This window comes from Callorhinus ursinus, unplaced genomic scaffold, assembly GCF_003265705.2.
Source record: "Callorhinus ursinus isolate GAN/ISIS: 27379988/994484 unplaced genomic scaffold, GSC_fseal_2.0 scaffold10, whole genome shotgun sequence".
In the NCBI taxonomy this organism is placed as follows: Eukaryota; Metazoa; Chordata; class Mammalia; order Carnivora; family Otariidae; genus Callorhinus; species Callorhinus ursinus.
Window position 1 is genome coordinate 74548809 of NW_027397072.1, and position 19282 is coordinate 74568090.

Consider the following 19282-nt stretch of genomic DNA (forward strand, 5'->3'; position numbering starts at 1 on the left):
CCGCCAGCTTTGCTTTTCTTTTTCAACATTCCTCTGGCTATTCATGGTCTCTTCTGGTTCCATAAAATTTTAGGATTATTTGTTCCATTTCTTTGAAAAAAGTGGTTGGTATTTTGATGGGGATTGCATTGAATGTGTAGATTGCTCTAGGTAGCATTGACATCTTCACAATATTTGTTCTTCCAATCCATGAGCATGGAACGTTTTTCCATTTCTTTGTGTCTTCCTCTGTTTCTTTCATGAGTATTTTATAGTTTTCTGAGTACAGATCATTTGCCTCTTTGGTTAAATTTATTCCTAGGTATCTTACGGTTTTGGGTGAAGTTGTAAATGGGATCGACTCCTTAATTTGTCTCTCTTCTGTCTTGTTGTTGGTGTATAGGAATGCCACTGATTTCTGTGCATTGATTTTATATCCTGCCACTTTACTGAATTCCTGTATGAGTTTTAGCAGTTTTGGGGTGAAGTCTTTTGGGTTTTCCACATAAAGTATCATATCATCTGCAAAGAGTGAGAGTTTGACTTCCTCTTTGCCCATTTGGATGCCTTTGATTTCTTTTTGTTGTCTGATTGCTGTGGCTAGGACTTCTAATACTATGTTGAATAGCAGTGGTGATAGTGGACATCCCTGCCGCGTTCCTGACCTTAGGGGGAAAGCTCTCAGCTTTTCCCCATTGAGAATGATATTCGCTGTAGATTTTTCATAGATGGCTTTTATGATATTGAGGTGTGTACCCTCTATCCCTATACTCTGAAGAGTTTTGATCAAGAAAGGATGCTGTACTTTGTCAAATGTTTTTTCTGCATCTATTGAGAGGATCATATGATTCTTGTTCTTTCTTTTGTTAATGTATTGTATCACGTTGATTGATTTGCAGATGTTGAACCAACTTTTCAGCCCAGGGATAAATCCCACTTGGTCGTGGTGAATAATCCTTTTAATGTACTGTTGGATCCTATTGGCTAGTATTTTGGTGAGATTTTTTGCATCCATGTTCATCAAAGATATTGGTCTGTAATTCTCCTTTTTGATGGGGTCTTTGTCTGGTTTGGGGATCAAGGTAATGGTGGCCTCATAAAACGAGTTTGGAAGTTTTCCTTCCATTTCTATTTTTTGGAACTGTTTCAGGAGAATAGGTATTAATTCTTCTTTAAATGTCTGATAGAATTCCCCTGGGAAGGAATCTGGCCCTGGGCTCTTGTTTGTTGGGAGATTTTTCATGACTGCTTCAATTTCCTTAGTGGTTATAGGTCTGTTCAGATTTTCTATTTCTTCCTGGTTCAGTTTTTGTAGTTGATACATCTCTAGGAGTGCACCCATTTCTTCCAGATTATCTAATTTGCTGGCATACAGTTGCTCATAATATGTTCTTATAATTGTTTGTATTTCTTTGGTGTTGGTCGTGATCTCTCCTCTTTCATTCATGATTTTGTTGATTTGGGTCATTTCTCTTTTCTTTTTGATAAGTCTGGCCAGGGATTTATCAATCTTGTTAATTCTTTCAAAGAACCAGCTCCTAGTTTCGTTGATCTGTTCTACTGTTCTTTTGGTTTCTATTTCATTGATTTCTGCTCTGATCTTTATTATTTCTCTTCTCCTGCTGGGTTTAGGCTTTATTTGCTGTTTTTTCTCTAGCTCCTTTAGGTGTAGGGTTAGGTTGTGTATTTGAGACCTTTCTTATTTCTTGAGAAAGGCTTGTATTGCTATATATTTTCCTCTTAGGACTGCCTTTGCTGCATCCCAAAGATTTTGAACAGTTGTATTTTCATTTTCATTGATTTCCATGAATTTTTTTAATTCTTCTTTAATTTCCTGGTTGACCCATTCATTCTTTAGTAGGATGCTCTTTAGCCTCCATGTATTTGAGTTCTTTCTGACTTTCCTCTTGTGATTGAGTTCTAGTTTCAAAGCATTGTGGTCTGAAAACATGCAGGGAATAATCCCAATCTTTTGGTAGCGGTTGATACCTGATTTGTGACCTAGGATGTGATCTATTTTGGAGAATGTTCCATGGGCATAGAGAAGAATGTGTATTCCGTTGGCTTTGGGATGGAATGTTCTGAATATGTCTGTGAAGTCCCATTTGGTCCAGTGTGTCATTTAAAGTCTTTATTTCCTTGTTGATCTTTTGCTTAGATGACCTGTCCATTTCAGTCGGGGGGTGTTAAAGTCCCCCACTATTATTGTATTGTTGTCGATGTGTTTCTTTGCTTTTGTTTAATTGCCTTATATAATTGGCTGCTCCCATGTTAGGGGCATACATATTTACAATTGTTAGATCTTCTTTTTGGATAGGCCCTTTAAGTAGGATATAGTGTCCTTCCTCATCTCTTATTACAGTCTTTGTTTTAAAATCTAATTAGTCTCATATAAGGATTGCCACCCCAGCTTTCTTTTGGTGTCCATTAGCATGGTAAATGGTTTTCCACCCCTTCACTTTCAATGTGGGGGTGTCTTTGGATCTAAAATGAGTCTCTTGCAGACAGCATATCGATGGGTCTTGTTTTTTAATCCAATCTGATTGCCTGTATGTTTTGATTGGGGCATTTAGCCCATTTACATTCAGGGTAGCTATTGAAAGATATGAATTTAGTGCCATTGTATTGCCTGTAAGGTTACTGTTATTGTATATTGTTTGTGTTCCTTTCTGGTCTATGCTGCTTTTAGGCTTTCTCTTTGTTTAGAGGACCCCTTTCAATATTTCTTGGAGGGCTGGTTTCATGTTTGCAAATTCCTTTAGTTTTTGTTTGTCCTGGAAGGTTTTTATCTCTCCTTCAATTTTCAATGAGAGCCTAGCTGGATATAGTATTCTTGGCTGCATATTTTTCTCGTTTAGTGCTCTGAAGATATCATGCCAGTCCTTTCTGGCCTGCCAGGTCTCTGTGGATAGGTCTGTTGCCAATCTAATGTTTCTACATTTATAGGTTATATATCTCTTCTCCCGAGCTGCTTTCAAGATTTTCTCTTTGTCTCTGAGACTTGTAAGTTTTAGTATTAGATGTCGGGGTGTTGACCTATTTTTACTGATTTTGAGAGGGGTTCTCTGTGCCTCCTGGATTTTGATGCCTGTTTCCTTCCCCACATTAGGGAAGTTCTCTGCTATAATTTGCTCCAATATACCTTCTGTCCCTCTCTCTCTTTCTTCTTCTTCTGGGATCCCAATTATTCTAATGTTGTTTCGTCTTATTGTATCGCTTATCTCATATTCTGCCCTCGTGATCCAGTAGTTGTTTATCTCTCTTTTTCTCAGCTTCTATATTTTCCATCATTTGGTCTTCTGTATCGCTGAATTTCTCTTCTGCCTCATTTATCCTAGCAGTTAGTGCCCCCATTTTTGATTGCACTTCATTAATAGCCTTTTTGATTTCGATTTGTTAGATTTTAGTTCTTTTATTTTTCCAGGAAGCGTGTCTCTAATAATTTCCATGCTTTTTTCAAGCCCAGCTAGTATCTTTAAAATCATGATTCTGAACTCTAGGTCCAACATCGTTCTAATGTCCGTATTGAGTAGGTCCCTGGCAGACAGTACTACCTCTTGTTCTTTTTGCTGAGGTGATTTCTTTCATCTTTTTATTTTGTCCAGAGGAGAATAGATGGATGAGAGAACAAAATGCTAACAGGTTAACAATGTCCCCAGAAAATATACTCTAAACAAATCAGAAAAGACCTGGAACCAGGAGAAAAGAAAGGGAAAGAAAGAAAAAAGAAAGAAAAAAAAAAGAAAAAGATAAAAACAAACAAAAACAAAACAAAACAGAATATGATCAAATATTATCAGGCTAGTGCATAGATCAGTGCCATACACTAGATTTTGGGTGTATTTTGGTTTGTTAGAAAATAGTGCCTCCTAAAATTGTAAAGAAAGAAAGACTTATATATGTACAAAATAAGGGTTGATACAATGAAGGGATGGACGATAACTGTAAAGATGAAAAATTTTACAAGGTTTTATAAAAGGAATTGATAAGAAGTTGTTTGAAAAAAGAAAGAAGATTTTTAAAAAAAGGGAGAGAATGTGATCAGGCAGGAGACTAGAACAAAGCCATACACTAGAGATTTAGGGTATATTTTGATCTGTTAGAAGAAAGTGTATCTCAAAATTTTAAAGAGAGAACAACTTATATATATATATGCCAAAAATAAGGGTAACTACTATGAAGGGATAGAATATGACTCTAAAAGTGAAAAATAAAAATGTTTTTTTTTAAAGAGATTGATAAGATGTTGGTTGAAAAAGGGAAAAAGAAAAATTAAAAAAAAAAACAGTTAAAAAATTAACTTTGAAAAACTAATGAATCATCGAAAAAAGCCAAGAATTCCATGTGCAGCATTTCCCTAGCTCTGGAGTTCTCCCGTTTTCCTTGATCGGTAAACTTGGTCTTGGCTGGCTGTTCGGGCTGATCTTCTGGGGGAGGCGCCTGTTGCCATGGTTTCCAAATGTCTTTGCCAGAGGCGGAATTGCCCCGCCCTTGTCAGTCCGGGCAAAGCAATCTGCTCCGGTTTGCTCTCGGGAGCTTTTGTTCCTGCAAGCTCTCAGCACAGCTTTGGAGGATGAGAGTGAAAATGGTGGCCTCCCACTCTCTGCCCGGAGGAGCCGAGAACTCGGGGCCCCGCTCCTCAGTACGCCCCCAGAGAAAAGCAGTCAGTCACTCCCGTCTCCCCGGTCTCCGGCCACACTCCGTGCTCACCCGGCCTGTGACCAAGCGTTTCTGTCTCTGGCACCTGACCCCGTGTGGAGTCTCCAAACCCAGCAGATCCCTGCGGTGCGCTCCTGCGCCGCTCCTCCCAGGGGAGGAAGGGGAGTCTTCCCGGCTCTACTGCTTGCTGGGTCTCTGCTGGAGGAGCAGTGGCCCGACTGGGCTGCGGATCACAGTTTATGGCCACCCCGAGCTGAGAGCCCGTGCCTCGGCTCTGTCTCTGCCGCCGGCTTCCCCGCTCTGATAACCTGGAGCTCTGCCTCACTCAGGCACCCCCGGTCTTTCTGTGACCCTGAGGGTCCTGAGACTGCACTGTCCCGCGAGGGTTCCACCTCCCGCTTAGCCACTGGAGTGACGTCCTTCAGCGGAGCCAACTTCTAAAAGTTCCAATTTTGTGCTCCGTCGCTCTATCACTTGCCAGAAGCGGCGGAGGCCCCCTCCCCCGCCATCTGTCCTCCTGAATATTGCCCCGGATTCACTTTTCCGCATTTCCTACCTTCCAATAAGTGGTCGCTTCTCTGTTCAGAGAGTTGTTGCTACTCTCTTCTTCAATCTGTTGAGTTCGTAGGTGTTCAGAATGGTTTGATCCCCATTCAGCTGAATTCCTGAGACCAGACGAAATCCAGGTCTCCTACTCCTCCGCCATCTTGCTCCGCCTCTGTACCTCTATTTTTTTTAATGGAAATTGATTCCTCCCTTGTTTTAATCTTAGCCCTACAGTTATATGAAATGCTTGCCCTTAGTCCTTTTGCCAGAACTTTCCAGTCTTTTGTTGTAATGAAGCTTATTGTCTAGTCCAGTAGGGAGTTGGCCAAGCTTTTCTCTAGAGGACCAGAGAATAAATGTCTTGATTTTCTGAGCCAGGTAGCTTTTGCTGCAGTTACACAACTGCCGTTGCAGTTGACAGTAGTCATAGAGAATATAGAAACAAGGGAGCATGGTTGTGTTTTAATAAAATCCTATTTATGCAAACAGATGTTTGACTGGATTTGTCCCATGGACCATAGTTTACTGACCTCCTTCTTAAGGAGGGTGTGTGTGTATAGTATTCTCTGAGTTCTAACACATTCTAATTCTCTGAGTTTCCAGTGGGCTTGATACATGGGCAGCTTAGATCAGTATATTATTTTTTGTTTTTACTTTCTTTCCTTAACTTTCTTAAATATGTTCCTTTGTTGCTGCCTTGGTTTGTATGTTGCTTCAGAGAAATCAGATGGCAGTTTAGTTCTGTTCCCTAGAAATGCCAAAGATGTGGGTCCATGTTGTTTTTGTCTCTTTTATTAAGGTTTTATATGAAGATGAGGGGGAGATTTGGAATCAAGAGATTGCCAGTGTTCTCCAAGCCTGGAAGTCCTCAGTATAACATTTTTAAAATTAATTTTTCCTTCCATCTGCATTTTACTGTTAAAAGAAAAGATAATAAAAAGAATTAGAGTGCATTACCTTTCATGTGATATTTTCCATCATTACAACTCTTAATTTTTTAACTTATGGTGATATATAGACATGCAAAGGTGTTTGTTTGCTTTAAGGTAACATGAAGAGTCATCAGTTATTCCACAAATTTTTCTTGGACACTTATTATATATTGGTTCCTACTTGGTGTGTGGAGGTGACATGGCCTTTGCTCTTGTTAGTTATAAGAGTCATTTATCTGTTCTAGATCTAATTCTTTTGTGTGATAAATGATTTGCAAAACTTTTCTCCCATGCTGTATGTTCTCTTTTTACTTTCTTAATGGTATCCTTTGATGTATAATTTTATTGAACTCTCATCTATTTATTTTTTCTTTTGTTGATTGTGCATGTAGTGTTACATGTAAGGTCTTACCTGACTCATAGTCATGAAGATTTTCTCTTATATTTTCTTCTAAGAGTTTTATAGCTTTACTTCTTATGTTAAGGTCTTTGACCAGTTTTGAATAATTTTTGTGTGTGATGATGTAAAGGAGTCCAGCTTCATTCTTTTCAACATAGCTATCCAGTCATCCCAGCATCACTTGTTGAGAAGACTGTATTTTTCCCAGTGAGTTGTCTTGGCATCCTTGTTGAAAATCAGTTGATTGTAGGTGTATGGACTTGTTTCTGAACACACAGTTGTGATTACTGTAGCTTTGTAATACGTTTTGAAATCAGAAGGTAGGACTCCTTCAACTTTTTCCTTCTTTTTCAAATTGACTCTGGGTCCCTTGAATTTCTGTATGACTCTTAGAATTTGTCAATTTCTGTAAAGAAACTAGCTGGGATTTGATAGGAGTGCATTGAATCTGTAAATCAATTGGGGTTACTATTGCCATTTTAGCAACATTAAGTCTTCTGGAACATGGGATATTTTTCCATTTTTTCAATTTCTTTTAGCAACGTTTTGTAGTTTTCAGAGTATGCATTTTGCACTTCCTTTGTTACATTTATTCCTGAGTATTTTATTCCTTTTGGTGCTATGGTAAATGAGTTTTTTAAATGTATTTTTAGAATGCTTATTGCTAATGTGTAAAAATTGATTATCCTGCAATCCTGCCGAACTCTTTATTAGTTCTAATAGTTTTATAGTGAATTCCTTAGGGTTCTCCATATATAAGGTCATGTTATATGCAAATAGAGATAGTTTTCTTTCTTTTCAATCCAGATATCTTCTATTTCTTTTTCTTGTCTAACTGCCCTGGCTAGAGCCTCCAGTACGATGTTGAATAGAAGTGGCAAGAGGAGACCCTTGTAATTTTAGAGGGAAAGTATCCAGTCTTTGACCATTAAATATGATACTATCTGTGGGGTTTTTGTATGTGATTTTTATCATATTAAAGAAGTTGGTTTCTGTTCCTAGTTGAGTGTTTTTGTTGTGAACAAACCTGGAATTTTGTCAAATATTCTTTCTGCATCTATTGTGTAAGAAGAAGATTGTGTAATTTTTGTTTTTTATTTTATTGGCATGATGTATCATGTTAATTGATTTTTGGGTGTTAAACCAACCTTGCATTCCTGGGATAAATCCCTCTTGATCCTAGTGTGTAATCCTTTTTATATATTTATGGATTTGGTTTACTTTTTTTATTGAACATTTTTATATCTTTATTCATAAGAGAGAATGGTCTTTATTTATTTATTTTTTTTGCAATGTTCTTGTCTGATTTGGGTATCAGGGTAAATAGAGTTGGGAATTTTATTCTTCTTTCGTATATTTTGGAAGTTTGTGAAGAATTGGTGTTAATTCTTTAAATGATTGGAAGAATTCTGTGGTGAAGCCATCTGGGTCTGGACATTTTCTTGTGGGAAAATTTTAAATTACTAATTTAGTCTTCTTATTATAGATCTTTTCAGATTTTCTGTTTCTATTTTATTCTGCTTTGGCAATCTGTCTTTTTAAGCATTTTTCCATTTTATTTAAGTGGTATAATTTGACATACGTTGTTCATAGTATTCTTATGATCCCTTTTATTTCTATAACTTCCATAGTAATGGCCCTTCTTATTTTTGATTTTGGTAATTGGAATGCTTCCTCCTTTTTTCTTGGTTTAGTGAAAGGTGTTTCAATTTTGTGATATTTTCAAAGAAGATTTTTGGTTTTCCTAGCACTATTTTCTATTTTTCTATTCTCAATTTTTCCTCTGTTCTTTATTATTTCCTTTATTCTACTTGCTTGGGTTTGTTTGCTCTTCTTTAAAGGAGTGTTTTTAATGTATTTTAAGACATTTGCTTAAGAGATAGATAGCTTGATCTGAGTTTAAATTTTTCCTTCACTTATTATCTTTGTTATTTGGGATAAATTAATGTTAAAAAAATTATTATATAAAGTGAAGATAATACATATCCCCCTGTTAGCTTGGAAAATTAAATAAGTATTTAAAGGGCTGAGATAGACCTGACAATTAGTAAATGCTCAATAAATGATAACAGTTAGTAGTTATTATTCCACTTGGGAATTTGCATGCATCTTTATCTTAGCAATATATTTTCACAAATATAAAAAGAAAATTTCCTAACTCCAGATGATCAAAAATTTTCCGTCAAATCTGAAATAATCTCACCAAAGTCTCTTCCTGTGAATGTCATAGGCTTTGTACCTGTATTTTATTTCAAAAAAAAACTTTTTTGAAAGAAGTATAAAGAAATTATTTTTACATACATTTTTGGTAAATAATAAAAAATTGATCTAGCTCTTGGCTGGGTAACTGCTCTATTTATTTCACCAATGTTGACTGGTTAAATTAACCGTTTACCTATTTAGTGTATCATCAGTCTTTGCTATATATGTTTGCATTCAGATTCTGGCAATTAACCGTGGAGAAAATTTGAAGATACTGACTGTCAAAGTCAACATTTCTGACGGAGTAAAGAATGAATTCTGCAGGTGGTGCATCCAAAACAGGTCTGTTTATAGATTTTTACAGAATTTTCTGTCTTCCATTTCTTAAATACCATACTGAGACCTGTACTTACTGATATGGGAAAATGTCCATTCTGTTAAACAAACAAACAAACATTGACAATGGATACGTGTCCTTTTTACATCAAAAAGAAGTAGAAATGTTGTATATGTTTACATAGGAAACAGGATGTATTAAATATTAAAATAAATTATTGGTAGTGGTTACCTCTGGGGAGAAGGACTTTTACTTTAATACTTTTTTGTACCATTCGAATCTTATACAATGTTTTCTCTTATGAGAAGCTAAATTAACAAAAACATAGTGTATATGGCATATCTGTATCATTAAGGATACAGATCATTAAGGATAATTGAAACAAGAATATAATTTATCGGATATTACAATATAAGTCTCTAAACATAGTATATGCAATTTAGTTAAAATGTTTTGCACGCTAAGGATGATTGAAATAAACATTAAGTTTATTGGATATTTCAGAGAATTGTCTAAACTTATGTAACTTTTTATTATCCTTTTTCATTTGTTAAGGGAACCTTTTAAAATAGCACCACATATTTGTATAGAACTTCTAACTTTTAGTTTTAGCTTTTCAGAGTGTATTTGATCCTTACAACAGTCCGTTCAGTTGGTAGAGCAGATTTGTAGCTGCCATTTGGCCAATGGAGAGAAAACTGATGCAAAGGTAAAAAAGCTTGCCTAGCAGTTAGGATATGTAGATTTGGGGCATGCTCCTCACAAGCTAGTTCTGTATAAACTTAAGTTAAGGAGATTGCTGGGAAAACTATTTGAAGAGTTGGATGAAGTTTTCTTTGAGAGGAACAAGTGCTATATACTTTGAAAGTTAGCTCTCTCATCCAGTATCGTTCTTTGATCAATTGATTGGAAACTGGTTTGCCAAAACCCAATTCCATGAAGGATCAGCTTGCTTGATGACCAAATAATGCTAACCAAGGACCCATCAAGTGAAACAACTATCTCAATGTTAATCAGTAGGTAAATTGTGTAAGCCAATTGTGTTCTTCCCATTCAGTGGAATTCTGTGCAGCCATCTTAAAAAAAGGTGAGATAGAGCTAAAATTGAGATAAACATGTCTTATTAGGTTAAAAAGACAGTTTATAGTATGGTCTCGTTAGTGGCAAAAAATAGGTCTATGTATGTGTAAGAAAATTTTTGGAAATACACAGATGATCTATCTATTCCATAGCTCTAGTGAGATTTTAATTTTTTGTTGTATACTGTCCTGTAGAGTTTTTTTAAAATGATGCTTATTTCTTTTGTAAACAAATACATTTCATTAAAAATAAAAATACCTAAAAGAAATCATAGATTTAAACAATTGTGTTAAGAAATCAGATAATTTTAAAATATATTGAAATTCTAAGAGTTGCATAAAAAGAAGAAAATCCTAGAAATGGATATATCTGAGTTTGAATTCCAGTTATATTACTTCTTACCCTTGTGACTATGAGCACATTACTTAATTTCTTTTAGTTTCATTATTCTCAAAATAATGAGTAATACCTTTTTCACAGATTTAAGAGAATTAAATGATATTCCATGTAATTGTGTAGCCTTCAGTGGTATCTATTATTACAAAGTAGTGGGATTGTTGTACAAAACTCTTTTTTAGAAATGGCTTTTGTAAATAGATCACAGTAAACTGGAGACAACTTCTATCTTATTTTCCTATGAATGTTCATAATGCTTAGTATCAGAGTCTGTCCTCAATAGCTAAGGAAGTATTAGTTACGTTTTAAACTGTATCTTCATACTAAGTAAATGTTAAGGAATGGTTTCCTTACAGAGATAGTATAGTTGGTATAGCGATATAAGTTTCAGTTACTTTCTAGAAGTTTCTGTTCATATAGATAATTGAAGAAACTCTTCTATGGGAACTAAAGAACTGAAACAAGAGCCAGCTAAAATACTTCTCTGGAAACCAAAGAGCCATTCTCAAGGAATTGTTTTCATTTTTTTTTTTTAAAGATTTTATTTATTTATTTGAGAGAGAGAATGAGAGATAGAAAGCACGAGAGGGAAGAGGGTCAGAGGGAGAAGCAGACTGCCTGCTGAGCAGGAAGCCCGATGTGGGACTCGATCCTGGGACTCCAGGATCATGACCTGAGCCGAAAGCAGTCGCTTAACCAACTGAGCCACCCAGGCTCCTTGTTTTCATTTTTTAAACACATTTGAATGATTAGAGATACTCAAATCTTTTCTTCCTCCTCCTCTTCTTTTTTGTTTTACTCTCTTTGTCCCTACTTCTTCCACCTTCCACCTCTCTCATGTATTCATCTATTCAGGTTGTATGCTAGATGCTGGGGATTCACTTATAAACCAGACAAATATGCTGTTTGTCCTTGGTGACAATGTAGTTTAATGGAGAAGACCCTGAGCAAATGCTGAGGTTATAAAGGAGACGCGCAGTGTTTCATGAGCTTGTAACAGGGAACCCTAATGTAGTCTGGGTTGTGTGTATATGTAGGTCAGAGACAAAAGGAGAGGAACAGTAAGCAACAAGAAATGAGGATTGACTTGTAGGCATGGGCCAGATCATGCCTAATTTTCTAGACAGAGTAAGGATTTTATTAAGGGTAATGGAAAGCCAATAAAGGGTTTAAACAGATGATTCTCATGATCGGTTTGCATTTTAAGATCACTCTGGCTTCAATATAGGGAATTATTTAGAAGGAACCCAGAGTAGATGTCGGGGCAAGAGATAAGGTTTGTGGAAAACTATTGAGGCTTACAGAGGGATTGGGTAAGCAATGTTAAGGATTTCTGTGTTTTTCCTACTAGCAATGGGTCTTAAAGGGAATGACCCCCAGCAGATATCCAATACATATATTTAAAAAATCACTCCATTGGGGCCTTCCTGCCTCTAAGGATTATCTTCCTAGTAGATTGTCCCATGACCCAGGTCTGTGTTCTCTCCTAACTTGCCAAGCTCCATGGCATGCTCTATAAGACCTTTAATGATCTGGTCACTGCCGTATTTTCTAGCCCCATCTACCTCCCACCTGATCCTGACAGTTAAACTCTAGCAGTACTAATCTACTTGAAAGGACTCATCATGTTCTTTCATGCCTCTATGCTTTTACATGTGCTGTGGTTTCTTTTTTTTCTGGGTCTTGTTTGGTAAAGCACAATTGCTTTTTTAAAACCCATCTCAGATGTTTCTTCTGGGACATCTTTCATGACATTGGGCTCTCCAAATTAATAATAATACAACAATAGTATTAATTGTAATATTAATAATGTGTGTCTAATTCATCTCCAACCCCTCCCTAACCCTCATGCCCAGGTAAAGATGACAGTAGGGAGTAACAGGGATTTGAGTGGAAGGATATACGTCCTGAAAGCACTTTCATTCAAATTAAAAAACAAAACTGTATTCTACTCAGATAATAACATTCTATGGAAAGGATTCAATTAGTTGTTATTATGAAACTGTTGGTGTATCACATTATAGATGCTTAAAGGTTTATCCACTGAAATTTAGTTTATTTCATACCCGAGAGATGTAAGAGAGATGACAGTGTTCCTGGGGTATATTAATAGTTTATTTTATTATTGATTTATAAAAGAGATATTTTATTAATGGTTTCTACTCAAGAGTCATTGAAGGGCAAAGGCAGAGATGCTATAGATGGATGGAAACATGGAAGGGGTTGGGCTGAATTTATCCTTTTTAAAAAAGCTTGTGTTTTTCTCTTACTGTTTTTTATCCAGTGCCCACTACCATTTAGTTCTCTGACATTTATATCCATCAGCATATATGCAGATACACTGTGTGGTCGAGCACTGCAGCCTGAGGAGTAGAGTGAGTTCTACTAAGGAATGGCAAGAGGCAAGGGTTAAAACAGAGTTTCTCCTTTGCTCAGTTTGCTTTAACTCTCAGGAAGAGATAAAGGAATGGGCAAGGAAGGATACATGTTTGTGTTAGCTTTGCTGCCATAACATATACCATAAACAACAGAAATTTATTTTTTCCTAGTTCTGGAGGATGTAAAGTCCAAGATCAAGGTGCAGGCTGATTTGGTTCCTGGTGAGAACCCTCTTCTTGGCTTGTAGACTGCTGCCTTCTCTCTATGCCCTCACCTGGCTGGGAGAGAGAGGGATAGAGAGAGAGCAGGCTCTCTGATAATCTTTTCTTCTAAGGGCATTAATCCCATCATGATGGCCCTACCCTCATGATACATCTAATCTTAATTATCTCCCAAAGGCCCCATCTCTAAATACAATCTCATTGGGGGTTAGGGCTTCAACATATTAATTTTAGGGAATATACTTTAGTTCATAGAAGTGTATTAGTCATTTTCTGGTGACTTTCTTATATCTTAAGATTTTCACCATTATTAATAATGCTCTGGAGACTCTTCCCAGAATAAGAAAGGTTTTTCCTCCCTTAAGTTTTATATGTGACCATGGTTACCAGATTTTTAAAAATAAGAACTCCAGATGTCATAGTAATAATTTCCAGACATCACAGTCTTTCCTCACAGATTATGTTACTTTGGCTTCAATAAAGTTTTTCCCCCTTTTCTGTTCCACTTCCTCTCCCCTCTTCCAGGAACCCTTTCATGCTCTTGTTATTGCTACATTGGTTTTAGTGTAGGCTTTTCTTTTTTGCAGGTGGAGACCACGTGGCTTTGCAAGGCCAGAGTTAATGAAGATCTTACACAATTCACTCGATGATTCTTTTAAACGCCTTATTTATCCTCTCCTCTGTAGAGAGTTCAGGTACATATCTTGTCTTATTTAATTTTATGTACTGTTTATTATTATTTATGCTAATAGACCCATTAAAGCATGAAGTAAATATTTGTTGATCCACTAACCCATCCAGAGAACTGAGTCAGGATCACAAAGCAATTATAGTTAAGCCTAGGTTTCAATCTGTAGAGGCATTCATATGTGTAGACCACAAAACAGAGGTCTTAATTATAATGTACTTTTCAAATCTTGACCAGTTAATGTGTGTACCCCTTCCAGTCCTACAAAACCAGTTTTGCAATTTGACAGCCAAGACAAACAAATGGTTTTATTGATGAGAGATTTAGCTTGGGATAATAAACTAAGAAGTTAATGGAGAACTTAGTTGGAAACAGTTTTTGGAGGTAAGAGAACCAAAAACAGCATAAGAAATTCATCATGTGCTCAGTGGGGCACATGATGAATTTATTACTATGAAGAGAGAAAGCTAACACATGTTTTTAATTCAAAAGGGAGTTATTTAGGTGAATAATTATCAGCAGTGATGAGCACATATTAGAGGAGATGATTAAAGTGACCATCTAAATGGACTAGTGGAAGGACTAAGAGTTACAAAGAAGAACTGCAAAAGAGCTGAGGTGCAGATTGTGGGTTTTTGTAGGGGAAGAGATGGAAAGATGTGTGAGGAGGCAAAAACCCTCTTTCTTGATTATCTCTAGCCTTTGTCTTTGTAGTCAACCTTCAAATCAGCCATTCCCTCATATATTCCTTCCCATGTGTTCTAGACTTTCTTCATTCTCTCTTATTTATGGATTTCAGCAAGGGTTACTTGGAAACTGTAGATTTCTAGCCATCTCTTCAAGCTCACTATAGTTGATAGCAGCCTTTATAATGTTTGCCTGTTTTTGTTTTACTGGACTTGGCCATTGACTTTGGAGGTGTTGACAACGGGGACTGAGGGGGGTACTATTAAAAAAGACACATAGCTTTTTTGACCAGCTTCTTTGTATCAAAGTCATTCATTCCCTTGATTCATCCTTCATAGCTCAGTTGTCCCTTAACAGTATTGTTTCTTTTCGAATCCTATTTCAAGTCTGTGGAGGTAAAATCTGTTGCTTTTGAGTGCTGGGGCATAAAATTAAAAAATAAGGGGTTTTGTTCACAAGGAAAAAGAGAAAGTTACCTTATTCAAAATTTCATTTCCTCTTGTTTTTCTTTATCTTGGTTTTTCATGTTGCAGGTAATGTCCAGTAGTGCTTTTGACATTTTTGCATACATTTGACTTGAGTAGCTTCACTGCCTATGGGATGATTTCATTGAGATTTAATGTAAGCGATTTGGTGTGGGATTGTTTAATGTATAATCCTTCTCTGACTTCTTTTACCAGTGGGCAAACAAGAGCACTTTTCTTTTCTTTTTCTAAAATGCCTGTGGTTAAAAAAATATATCTTATTTTAGTCTGTAAGTTGGTTTGCAGACATTGTCTGCAAATGTGTCTCTTGATAGAAATACTTGTAATTACCCGAACAGCAATTGAGGGAGAAAACTCCCAACTGAATTTTCTTTAAAGAAAATTACTTCAATTCTCTAATTAAAAAGAAATTTGTCCTGATGTAGAAAAATTGAAAGAATCAGTAAAACACTAAGGAAAAAAACCCACAAAATTTCACTTCCTAGAGATAATCACTGTTAACCAGATTTTTCTGCATTCATGTGTGAGTATTTAAAACAACCATACAGACTATATTATTTTGCGGACATTTGATTCAGTTGACTATATACTATGCAGTCTACTTTGGAGTTCTTATTTCTGTAGCTATCAAGATGATTCATCCCTGTGTTGTTTTTCACACCTACCTCTTTCATCAATTCTACATTGTCAGTTACCAAGCGCTGCCTGTTTTCCCTTCCTTTGTTATACCTTGAATTTTGCCGCTTCTTGATCTCTGTGGTTACTGTTTTAGTTCAGGATATGATAATTTCTTGTCTGGATTACTGTTCTAGGGTCATAGATGATCCCTGTCTTTGCTTTGCCATACTACACATTTCACATTGCCATCCTAAAACTCCGATCTGATTATATCATGCTCTTCTACCTAAAATTCTCCAGTGGCTCTTCTTTGTCTCTAGGATTAAATCCAAGCTCTTTAGAAGATCATGCATAGCCTTTTGTGGTCTGATTTCATCTTGGCTCTACAGCCTTATGTTTTGGTATTTCTTTTTACTTTAGCATATGAAATTACTTGCTTTTTCTATAATGAGTCATGAGTCTTTACGTATGGCATTGCCTGCAACATTTTCTCTATGCCTTCATTCTATTCTCCCTGCCTTTGTTTGCTTAACTCTAATACTTACTCTTCTTGATTCACCTAAGAAGACATCTGTTTTAGAAAGTTTTGCAGTTTAAGTGTCCGTCCCATATGTTCTCATTAGCATAGCACTTACCATTGTTTATACTTATCTGATTATTTTCTGTTTTTTCCACTGTACAGTCATATTCAGAGCAGGGATCTTGTTTTTTCAGCTTTGTATCTTACACCGATCATGGTACTTTATATACGATTGACAACAAACATTCACTTTATAAATAAAGTTAAAAGTGATGATTTAGAAATACCTATCGTGATACTTTTCATGTTGCTTGGCTGAAGGTGGGAGAACGACAGTGAAAAGAAGATGAGAGAAAGCCTTCAGAAATTGACTTGACAGAAGAGTAGACACTAGTTAGCTTCAGATATGTAGATAATTCTACCTCAGCACTGATAAGAAATGTACTTTGAATGGTTTTTGTACTGGCAGGTTTCTTGTGGCCATGGCATGAATGTCTTTACCTGTTCTAATGGAGAAGACATACTTTTTATGTCTTCTTATAAATTTCATAAGAATTTCAGGAGATAATATGTTAAGAGCTTTTGTTAAGAAGATGAATGGTGTTAAGGGGCACCTGACTGGCTCAGTCGGAAGAGTGTGTGACTCTTGATCTCTGGGTTGTGTTTTCGAGCCCCATGTTGTGTGTAGTGATTACTTAAATAAATAAATAATAACAAAATTAAAAAAAAGTGAATGGTGTTAAAACTTAGTTTCCAAATGCCTTTAAGTTCATTATAGGCATATATTTTTATCCTAGAAAAAATTTTAAAATTAGACTTTTAATAACTTCTCTGGAGAACACCTGGGAAATTATGTGCATGAGGCATGGTTCTGGACTGATTACTAATATCCTTGGTCATGTCACATCTCTGTGAGAATGACAAGGTGGGGGCTCAATGTGGGGAACTGAACAGAGTGAGAAGATGACATTGAGATTTGTATAGGTAAAAGTGTAAAAACTAAGTACTGATATTTTTAATCAGCTGATAAACTTTAACTTGACTTCCTATATGATGTCTAGGTCTTCTAATCTCTGTTTCTCTCATATACACAGATATTTATACATATAGATTTTGTATATAAAGAGTTGATAGAGAAAGAATGTAGGTATGACAAACTCCTCAGATTTGCTTCAGAATTGTTTATGGTTTCATATATTACTGCAATTAGCAAAAATAGGCTCAGTATAATTTTATATATGATGTTTTCTCCTTTATTTTGTTATAATAATTATTCCTGTGAGGAATAGGCGTATGGAATGAATTCTGTTCTTTTTCAGGAAGAAACTTTAGGTGAATAAAACACTAAATTCTTTCTCTTTTCCCTTTTATTTTTTGGTTTCTAAAGAGCCAAACTAACATCAGATGCAGAGAAAGAATCAGTAATGATGTTTGGACGGAACCTTCGTCAGCTCCTTTTAACAAGCCCTGTTCCAGGGCGCACCCTGATGGGAGTGGATCCTGGTTACAAACATGGTTGCAAATTGGCTATAATTTCTCCTACCAGTAAGGACATCTTTCAGCTCTTCAATTAAAAGTTGTTTGGTTGGTCATAAGTTTCACATCATACATATTGTGAGGATTTGAAATAGTGTTAATTTTCAAGGCTTAGAAAATGGTTTTCTCACATACAGCAATGTGGAAGCCAGAAAACCAAAATTCATATTTGTCTTATTTGTTGATCAAAAATTTCAACATATTACTATCATTTATGCCCTTCCCTTTGTCACTGTGGAGATGTTGAAGATTAACCAGGCTCAAGTTTTACTATTCCCCATTAACTTCTGTTTATTGTAGCGTATTATATATGATGCATTTTAACTCTGTGTATTTTAAGTACCATTTTTATTGTTTTGCCCATTTTTCCCCCTTATTTACTATCTACCCTTTGTATTGCTCTTCATTTCTTGCTGCATTTCTGTGTTTACATTTGAGATCATTTTCTCTCTGCCTGACCCTCTAACCTGTTACATTTAATATGGGGTCAGCTGGTAATAAATTGTGTTAGTTTTTGTCTAAATGTTTCTTATTTGCCCTCCTTTCTGAGGGATATTTTTGTTGGGCATAGAATTCATGGTTGGCAGTTATTTCCAGTACTTTAGAGGTGTCATTTCATTTTTTGTTTGTTTTTTGACCCCCTCTGACTGCTACACTTTTTGTTGAGAATGAGTCCTCCACCAAAAATCTTATTATTGCTCTTTTGAAGAGCTCTTTTGATGTCTTTTTCCTCGGGCTGCTAAGATTTTCTCTCTTGGTTTTCAGAGGTTTTCTTATGATGTGCTTAGCTCTGTGTGTGTGTGTGTTGTGCCTTTGGTTTTTTCGGTTTTTTAGCATGAATTCTGCTTGGGGTTTTTAGAACTTCTTGCATTTCTTTCTGGAAGTCCAATTACATGTATATTAGACCTTTCAACTTCCTCTTTCTTCTGTTTTTCATTCTTTTATTTTATACTGTCTGTCTTTATGTTAATTAAGCCTCTGTTCTGCTGTGTCTGATCTGCAGTAAGCTATCCATTGAGTTCTTTATTTAAATTATTATGTTTTCAAGTTTTCAAATTTCCATTTGGTACTTATAAAAAATAGATTTCAGTTCTATAATGAACTTCTTCACTTTAAACTTTTTTGAGCTTTTATATTTTCTTATTTTTACCTTATAGTTCTCTTATTATATTTATATTATGCACTATTGCTATATACTGTTATGTATTACATATATATTACATATATTATATACTACTATATTTATTTGTTCTTATGTTTCTTTTGGTTTAGATTTTTCTTTCTGAAATAACTTTTTACTTAAATGATTTTATTTATTTATTGGGAGAGAGCGAACATGAGAAAGAGAGAGGGCACAAGCAGGGGGGAGAGGCAGAGAGAGGGAGAAGCAGGCTCCCCGCAGAGCAGGGAGCCCAATAGGGGACTCAGTCCAAGGACCCTGGGATCATGACCTGGGCTGAAGGCAGAAGCTTAGCTGACTGAGCCACACAGGTGCTCCTGGAATAACTTTTTCATGTCTACTTCAGTTTTCAGTTCTCTCATGTTATTTCTGGGGTTTTCTATTTCTGATTTATGTTATTCTCATTTTCTGTGATTTTTTTTTGTAGCTCATTTTTT

General features: G+C 36.0%; 1 protein-coding gene across 3 annotated transcripts in view; it reads left to right on the forward strand.

The window, feature by feature from the left end:
• The window catches only part of SRBD1 (S1 RNA binding domain 1), a 200271-nt gene that overhangs the window by 39896 nt on the left and 141093 nt on the right, over positions 1–19282 (forward strand). For all 3 annotated transcript variants that reach the window (XM_025868898.2, XM_025868899.2, XM_025868901.2), the window contains exons 10-12: positions 8957–9060; positions 13719–13826; positions 17517–17674. In XM_025868898.2, the coding sequence (XP_025724683.1) occupies positions 8957–9060; positions 13719–13826; positions 17517–17674 (370 nt within the window). The remainder of the gene's footprint in view (positions 1–8956; positions 9061–13718; positions 13827–17516; positions 17675–19282) is intronic.